General features: G+C 42.3%; 1 protein-coding gene across 1 annotated transcript in view; it reads right to left on the bottom strand.

Moving 5' to 3' along the window:
* The window catches only part of ccdc105 (coiled-coil domain containing 105), a 10,710-nt gene extending 2,640 nt beyond the window's left edge, over positions 1-8,070 (bottom strand). The window contains exons 1-7 of the mRNA XM_050047789.1: positions 7,696-8,070; positions 6,553-6,837; positions 5,690-5,794; positions 4,979-5,129; positions 3,328-3,494; positions 3,115-3,210; positions 2,902-3,015 (exon numbers count right to left, since the gene is read on the bottom strand). Of these exons, the coding sequence (XP_049903746.1) occupies positions 2,902-3,015; positions 3,115-3,210; positions 3,328-3,494; positions 4,979-5,129; positions 5,690-5,794; positions 6,553-6,837; positions 7,696-8,070 (1,293 nt within the window). The remainder of the gene's footprint in view (positions 1-2,901; positions 3,016-3,114; positions 3,211-3,327; positions 3,495-4,978; positions 5,130-5,689; positions 5,795-6,552; positions 6,838-7,695) is intronic.
* Between the last annotated feature and the right edge of the window lie 1,385 nt (positions 8,071-9,455).

Below are 9,455 nucleotides of genomic sequence, written 5' to 3' on the forward strand. Positions count from 1 at the left end.
ATAGGAACTGAGAAGTGGTCTGTGGTCACCACCTGCAGAACCACTCCTTTATTGGGGGTGTCTTGCTAATTGCCTATAATTTCCACCTGTTGTCTATTCCATTTGCACAACAGCATGTGAAATTGATTGTCAATCAGTGTTGCTTCTTAAGTGGACAGTTTGATTTTACAGAAGTGTGATTGACTTGGAGTTACATTGTGTTGTTTAAGTGTTCCCTTTATTTTTTTGAGCAGTGTATATATATATATATATATATATATATATATATATATATTGATGCTGTATTAAGAGACCCAGTTTTGGTTTGGTTCAGGTCAGTCGTGCAGATTTTTGTCTGCAGAAGTGCGAGTGCAAGTTGACATATTTATTTCCTTTTTTCATAGAAAAGTTTGTCAGTCTACACTTTATTTAGCAGTTTTCAAATGTCACTTTCTAATAAGGAATATTTACAAATTAGAAAGTTGGAATTAATGGCTTTTTAAAAGCTTAATAAATAATTATAGTTTATTACAAATAAATTAATCAAAACTGTATAGATTTGTAATTTCTAGGTTGCTAGGTTGTAAAAAACAAACTGGGCTGCAGATGTAAATATTAAAGCTGCATTAATCAATATTATTTATTATCACTGGGTCAAAGCTGTATGAAAAGATAGAAAAAGGTGTCACTGGTCAACCTGGCGTCACTTCCGTGATTTAAAACACCATCACGTCAGCACTATGTAAAATCTATGAGCCAAGCTGGAACTTCTGGGCGAAGCCAGTGGGAGAAGAAGTACTGCGCATATTCAGTGGGTCGCATACTGTGGACGTAAACCTAGAAGCTAGAAAAAGTTTTTGGCGTATGTGCCAGGCGAGCAACTCCATTGGAATAAATAGGCACCATCTTAGCATCCTGTATGTAATTATTATTAAAATCAATAAAAGGAAATGCACCAGGCTTTCAACTAACTCCAATTTAATTCCATCCCTGAAAATAACATATAAGAAAGTGCAAAAAAGTCAGAGTTGGTGCCTCTCTGTGCACCGCGCTCACGTGTGCGCTTGTGCGAGACCGTGAGACATGGGCACCACCTTCATGTGTGTTCACGTGCTTTCGCTGGTCTCGCACAAGCACACACACGTGAGCGCAGTGCACAGAGAGTCAGTTAGAGCTGCAGACTACAATGAGGCTAAAAACAGAGTTCAAATGACGTTTTTCCAAACAACTTTTTATGTCGGGGCTTCAGGACACTTGGATCACTACGGACGAGCAGTATGGAGATATTGTTGTGTTGCTACCTCCTCTCCCCTGGGATCTCCGCAAGGGATGTGAGGACTCTAAAACTTCACCTAAGCCTCCCTCGGCATATGGGTGAGTAGATAATGGCTGAATTTTCATTTTTGGGCGCACTATCCTTTTAACTGGGCCCCTTCACTCCTAACATCCGTTCCTCTGTTAAAAATCTCGGTGTGACCTTTGACAGTGCTTTTAAATTCGATAAACAAGTTAGATCAGTAATACAAACCAGCTTTTATCAACTCAGGCTTTTAGCTAAAGTAAAGGGCTATCTCTCCCCCCAGAATCTAGAGAGGGTAATCCATGCTTTTATAACCTCACGTCTGGACTACTGTAACTCGCTTTATGTCGGTATTGACCAGTCACTGCTACACCGTCTACAGCTTGTCCAGAACGCAGCAGCCCGCCTCCTCACTGGAAAGCGTAAACACGATCACATCACACCAATCTTGGCCTCGCTCCACTGGCTTCCAGTGCGTTTTAGAATTGATTTTAAGATTTTATTGATTGTTTTTAAAGCCCTAAATGGGCTGGCACCCCCTTATTTAACCGAACTCCTGCACTTTCATGCTCCCTCCAGAGCCTTGAGATCAGCCAGTCAGCTATTACTGGCTACTCCTAGGACTAGGCTGAAGACCAGAGGCGACAGAGCCTTTGGGGCGGCTGCCCCTAGGCTCTGGAATAGCCTGCCCCTGCACATTAGGTCTGCCCAGACCCTAGAGGTTTTTAAGTCTTTTCTTAAAACCCACTTCTTCTCTCAGGCTTTTAACTCAGGTTGAGCTGGACACCCAAACATTTTAGCTTATTTTGATCTTATTTTATAACTCTTGTATTTTATTTTATTGTATTGTATTTTATGTATCTTATGGTTATTATTGTGGTGTACTATTAGGTACCTCATTGTATTTGCTTGTTTATTTCTATTGACCTGTTCAGCACTTTGGTCAACCTTGGTTGTTTTAAATGTGCTTTATAAATAAAGTTTGAGTTGAGTTGAGTTAACTCACTACACACTACCTGCTCTGCACCAAACAGGAGACGGACACAGTTAGCTACTGGCTGGTGAACACAGAGTCAGATGTTTCCGTCAGGAGTTGGTAGCGACCAAAACAGGCCAAGAACACAACTCCAGGGGCGCCGAGTAGCTCACCTGGTAGAGCAGGCGCCCCATGTACAAGAGCCACATCCTTGCAACAGCGGACGCAGGCTCGATTCCAACCTCCAGCCCTTTGCTGCGTGTCATCCAGCTGCTCTATTGTTACCCTTTACCCACTTAGTCATTTTATCCATGTTACTGATTGATTATTTATCAAAAACCTCATTGTGTTTACATTCTGTGAAAGCATCAATAGTCAACACTACAATATTGTTGCAATATTAATATCGAGGTATTTGGTCAAAAATATTGTGATATTTGATTTTGTACTTATCACTCAGCCCCAACACTGGTGTAGTGTTATTGATTTACATAACTGATTTATTAAGAATTAATAAAGCCATTAGTTACAATGCAGAGCCCTTTAATGAAGTATGAAGAAGACGTGGTGGCCAAAGTTCCATCACCATAATTAATGAGTGCATTTCAATGTATATATGGAGAGATATAGTGGAAGCAGTAAACACCTGTATGAGATGAGCAGCCTCAGGTAACTGTGTCCCCGGGTGTCTGTGATAAACCTGCACCAGAGGCCTGTTGAGTTTCTCTCTGGACAGTATGTCACCGCTGTACTCTGGACCCTGTACACAGGATAAGACAGGGAGAACATCACCTTGTGCACATCGTCTCTGAACCTCAAATAAACTCACTGATCCTGTCCGACATACACACAAACTAACCTGCAGTCTGTCGTGGCTGTGACGAATACAGTTAATCTCCCTCTGCTTGCGAAACATGGCCTGCCTGGTGGCTGCAGACATCACAGTCAGGTTTTGCTGCAAAAGACAGAATGAAATGAAAACTGTGTTTTATTATTCTGATATCTAAGTGATGTCAGAGTATTTCTGTAATGCATGCAATGTTGTTTAACACATAGTTGTATTTGTGTCTACCTGCAGACTGACTGTCTCTGCCATTTTCTTCACCAGGCCATCATTGACTGCGCAGTGAATAGTTTTCTGCCTGGTGATGGCGCTGGTTAGCATCTGTACGATGTTCTCCCTCAGCAGCTGTGACTGATTGATGGTCAAATTGGACGACTCTAAAACCTGTTTACATTCTGCAACAAGACAAATCAGTGATGTAAGAAAATAAAATTGTGTCATTTAAACAAAATCTGGTGGACAACAGCAGCAGGTTTTTAACAAGCAGGGACCATCCTAACGTAACCCTTACTGCATCTCCTGTTACCATTTACGATAACATTTCACCTCTGAGTACACAGCGGGTCATTTGAAACCAGGAAGGTCAGCTGAGCAAGCTGAGAGCAGGAAAATTATTAAGGGAAGTGTTGGTTAGTGATGGAAGTAGCCTTTGTGGTACTATGTTAGAGAAATGATGTGATAATGATGTACACATATTTGAACTCTGCACATATACAGGAGTTACTCTGTCTATTTTAAGATGTAATAATGGTAATAATGGACTGAATATATTTTTAGTACGTAAGGAATTAAGTTTATTAAATGAAGTGAAGGCCCACAGTCTGGCACAGTTTTTAGCCATGCTTACGATGTAGCTCTAGGTCCACACTTTGGATGGATTGCCATGAAATTCGTTGCAGATATTCATGTTCCCTTCAAGATGGATTACAATAATGCTGATGATCTTGTGACTTTAGATTTAATGCCATCATCAGGTGAAGTTGTCCAATAATTTGGTTTATGACCAATCGGCACATCTGAAAAGGATCTACTTAAATAGATTTGTGGTATAAAGTCTGGGTTATTTTTCCAATTATAGAGTTTTCCAGTAGCCTAACATCTACTTGAGATGCGTGTAATGATGCTCCCTCTTTTCTGTAATTTGTCTTTTCTCCTCAAAGGTTTCATTTCCTGTTGGAACAGCATGTTCGCTTGCAGGGACCGTGTGATGGCCGTGCCCACAGCCACACAAAAGGTTGAATGATTCCCATACTCACCCACAGCATTACCGCATGTTCAGTTACCTTTAATTTGCAGTCACTTAAACTACATACAGCACTAGTTTGTTTGATTAAAATTGTCTGTCATTCTGCCATTTTGCTTTTGTCATGTTGCTATTTGCTTTTGTAAGTTATTAATTAATTTCTCTTTGTTTTTGAGTTACCTGAAGTCACTTCCTGGTTGGAGTTAGGACTGAGGGCGGAGCCTGGTTTTATGCAGAAGGCCATCCCAAGGACCAAAGTAAGAGCTGTGACATCATGGGGGGGATTAGGGGTTTCTTTGTGTCAGTCTGAGTTATTGTCTATGCAAGTTCTCCCTTTTGTGTTTAATGTGGTCTGATCAGCCAGTATATATGTTGCCCCATCGTGTCATTGCATTGGGTCTGTTTGCTGAGTTAAAGTCTAGGTTTGCTTGCCTTATTTTTCAGTAGAGTTATGTTTTGTTGACATCTTTTAAGGGCCCTATAACAGTTCTGTTATCTTTAGTCATTTGCTTTGTAAAATGTATCTTTTGGGGAAATAAACCCACCTTTTTTTCAACTTAAAACCTCTGTTTGTTGTGCTTTTACTGCTTGGTCCATGACAGACTGATACAGCTTTACATCCTGTCCGGACTGTACCTGGTGTAAAGGGGCTGACGGGGTCTGTTTTGCTGAGGGTCTGAGCAGCGCTGCTGTGTCCCCCAGCAGAGCAGCTGTGAGGCAGCAGCTCCAGGACACGAGCTCGCTCACTGGCACAGTCCAGCAGCTGTCTGCTGCTCTGACCCAGAGCCTGGAAGAGATGTGGAAAGCACACATTAGGGCTGCAACCAAGTATTATTTACAGGACTGATTAATCTGCTGATTATCCACCACAACTTCTCTAAACCCCCAAGGTAACATCCTCGGATATCTTCTTGTTCAACACCCAAGAAGGTTAAATTTACAATCTTGTTTTACTCAAACGATTAACTAGTATATTGATAGTTGCCAATTCATTTCCTTTGATCGTTTCAGCTGTTTGACTTATGCAGTTTGTTAAAGAGTGTTCTTGGCTTTATTGTAAGAGTTAATGACATTATCATAACAGGTCTTGGCAAGTATGCATCAGAAGTATAACGAAGTGATTTCACTTTGCATTTGTATAATTTGATCTCTGTCCAAAGCTGGAAACTGGTGGAGGTTATTGGTGCATGACAGCTTTGGCAGTGTTATTTTTCTTCCATCGCTCATGCCAGTAAATCACATGGAGAGGCAAGTGGAAAGGAGAGTGACAGTGACAGAGTGAGGGCAGGAGGCTTGAAAGGAAAATGAGTCAACCGATGAAGACAGAACAGTAACGCTGTAAATCACCTGCAGCTGGGTCAGTGTGTTTCTCAGCGCTCCCTCCAGATCCTGTTTCAACTGTGCCAGCTCTCTTCTCTCGCACAACAACAGGTAATCAGCACCGTCTCTCTCCTGCAACAGAGCAGACCTGTCAGCAAACACATCACCTCTCTTTGACAAATGAAGTTCGCAATACAGAACTTAATAAATTAATCCGTCTGGTGTATCACTTACACCACGTCTGGTGCTGGATTTAGCTGCAGTGGCAGAGAAAACATTTAAAGGATTTAAAAGTGGTTTGATAATATCAGTACTGTGTCTGCGCAAGATAAGGTGCATGGGATCTTAACATAATTTAAAAGTTGAGAACCATGATGTACATGTTTCTGCAGGTGAAATCCCTTAAACTTTCCTGTGATGCTGTACAGAAAATATACAAAAAAATGGCAACATTTTAAGTCCTCAGATAAACATAAAAAAGTCCAAACTGGGGTGCATAGTAGCTCAGAGGGTAGAGCAGGCACCCCATGTACAAAGGTAGTGTCCTTGCCACAGTGGCTACACACTCTATTCCAGCTTGTGGCCCCCTCACTGCATGCTGCACCCCCCACGCCCTGGATCATCCCGTCATCAAAGGCAAAAAGCCCAAGAAAAAATCTTCCAAAAAAAGTCCAAATTTAGAAGTGGAGTGGAATAGAAACTCTCTTTTTGGTGTTTCTTTTCTCCACAAGAAGGTCAGAGGTCAGAACGAAAAAAAAACAGCAGCCCTGAAGCAAGAAATGAGTCAGTGTTTCACTCATGGATCATCTGGTTATATGACTATATTTGTCCCATGAAGAACAGAGCACAGTGTGGGGCGGAGAAGAGCAAAGAGCCAAGAATAAACCTACAGTCTCAGCAGTGGATGGCCTCCTGGTCCTCCCCTCCGAGCTCCTCCTGTTGACAGTCAGACTGGTCCTGAGGCTGCGCAGCATCCTCTCCAGGTGACCCCTCTCCCTCTCCAGCTTGATGCCCTCCTGGGTCACCCTGCCAGCCTGCCTGCGCAGCTGGCCCTCCACCTCCCGCACCCTCCGCATGTAGTCACCGGCCACGGCAACGCTGGCCCCGGCACACTGCTCACGCAAGCTGGTGGGCGGGAACGGGGCCACAGACGTCTTCTGGGACCCACTAGGGAACTTCGGAAGAAAGTTAGAATGCAGTTTCTACATGTCTGAGTCAGTGATAGAAAGTTACCGAGTACATTAACTCAAATACTGTGCTTAGGTACAATCTGAGGTACTAGTAGGTTACTTCACTTGAGTATTTTATACAACTTTAGGGTGTACTTCTACTCCACCACATCTCAGGGGGAAATACTGTAGCCTACATTTGTTTAATAGCTCTAATTAAAGATCCAGTGTGTCAGTTTTAGGGGGATATATTGGCAGAAATGGAACAGAATATATTTTCTTTAATGTGTAATCACAGGGGCCATGTGTGCTACAAGGCAGGAAATGTCTGTTGTCAGGTAACCGGTCGTTTGCTTGTTTACTGTCTGTTTATATAAACACATTAGTTCCACTTGGTGCATGTCTACAAATGATTGGACTGCAATCATGAGGTGAAGAGAAAAAATGCAAAGTGAACTTGCAAGATTAACCATCATTGTGTGGTAGGTCACACTTTGAAAGACAAGTCGCAGACTGCTGTCTGGACTCAGGACATGCCTGCTTTAGAATAAGCCATTTACATCTAACACTCTGAATGGAGCCATTCTGTATCAGGAATACTTTTACTTTTGATACTTTTGATTACATTTTGCTGATAATACTCAGTACTTAAGTAGACTTTAGTGCAATTTAATACTTCTTAATGAATCTGACCTCATCCTAATTCTCAAAAAAACAATCTAAATCGTCCATACGCCAGATGTTTTTGGTGCAGTTGTTTTTAATCTATGTGATGATGAATAGAGTGCAGGTGTTAACTTGTACTGCACATTGTTCCTTGTGAGTGTCATGCAGCCTTATCTATCTACACCACTGTTTTCTCACCATCGCTCCAGTAGTCTGGGGCCTCGACATCTTATTTTTGCAGATGCAGTCACGACTCTCTCCGCATTCCTCCCCTGTGATCTTATCATCTGTTGTTTCCGCTGTGCAGTCTGTGCGCTTTGGGGTGAAACCGGCGGTGGCGCTGCAGCTTCGGGGCCGGCTGCAAGTCCCGGACCGCCCGGCCCGAGTCTGCCGCACCAGGCGCTCCGCCCGCCGGATGGAGCGGACCGTCCCATCGCGCCAGGACTGCGGTCCTATAGTGACAGAGCCGAGGGGCACCGACTGGACCTGCATTCCTTCACATCCACTGACCTTAAAATGCTTACCATGAGCTGCCTGATAACTCCTCTGATGAGTGTGTCCACTGTGAGGCATGCAGGGTGAAAACTTTGTGTGAAGTGTTGAAGTCTGAGCTCCATGGCAACAGTTCCTGAAGTAACAAGAAACTCAAAGCTATTTGGTGATTGGACAGTGAGGAGAAGTCATGTCATTCAACACCGGCTTTTACACCACTGCTTCATCGGGCATCCCTGGTTCCGGAAGTTAAATCTCTATCCATTTTCCTACAGACAATGTCAGGTGACTCAGAGTTGAAGCACATCTACAGGTTGTATCGACATGAAACTCTCCCGGTTGAATCATCAGTACAAACGTTTAATGTCTGCGTTAGAAAATATCTGCTTCTTTGTCGAGAACTCTAAATTAAAGCCCACAAACATAAACATTTCACTGTAGTGATGTGACGTTCGCGAACGAGCCGAGTCGAGTCTTTGAACCGGCTCTTTGAAGTGAACGAGTGAACCAGCTCTTTAGAGTGAAGGAGCCAGTTCCTAATTCACATTGTGTTGATGACCCCCCTCGGTTAGAAACGAAAGGTAGGAAGCTAACCCACTATCAGCACTTGCTTGTATTGGCAGGCTTGTTGTTTATAAAGGGCGTTGCTATGGCTACACCAAACTTTATATGTGCAGGGTCTATTCTAGGTCCACGTTACAATATCCAGATCATGCGATGTGATAAATCAGCAATGTGATTCGTTGTTGAACCCACTAACACCCGCCCTCCACACACACACAGAGCAATAACATCTCCCCCCCCCCCCCCCAAAAAAAAAGGAACGAACGAACTGCATCTTTGAACTGGCTCTTCAAAGTGAATGAGAGCCAAAGAACCGGATCTCACAAGTGAACGCAAAATCCCATCACTATTTCACTGGAGGAGTAAACTACGACTCCCAGGGTGCATTTTGGTAAGAAACATCCAATCACAGAGCTTCGAATCTGTTACTGTAACGGCAGGTACAGTGCCGTAGAATATAATCTATTCAAGGGCTCTGGGCAGGTGGAAGATTAACGGTCGACTCAGTGTTATTTTCACAATAAATTCAGAAACTATGTCGTCATTAATTGTTAATTTATTAAAAGACGAAGCGTTTTATTGAATACAGTCAGTTCAAAAAGTATAGCCTATTCTAATTGTTTGATTTAGTTTGCCTGAGTGCAATCTTTACTGCGGTTATTTGCCAACATAATATTTATTAGTGGAGGTCCTTTACTTTGTATTTCTTATAATTGCCTGATTTTATTTTCCTCAATTCTGCATTGTTTTAAATCCTTTTTTTTTTGTTGAAAAAGCGCTTTATATAAATAATGTATAATAATTTAAATAAAAATTTAAAAAAAAATAATGTTATTATTATTATTATTATTATTATTATTATTATTATAACCACATAAACCCATGGACAGGTTATGAGACAC

This window comes from Epinephelus moara, chromosome 6, assembly GCF_006386435.1.
Source record: "Epinephelus moara isolate mb chromosome 6, YSFRI_EMoa_1.0, whole genome shotgun sequence".
NCBI classification, from domain to species: Eukaryota; Metazoa; Chordata; class Actinopteri; order Perciformes; family Serranidae; genus Epinephelus; species Epinephelus moara.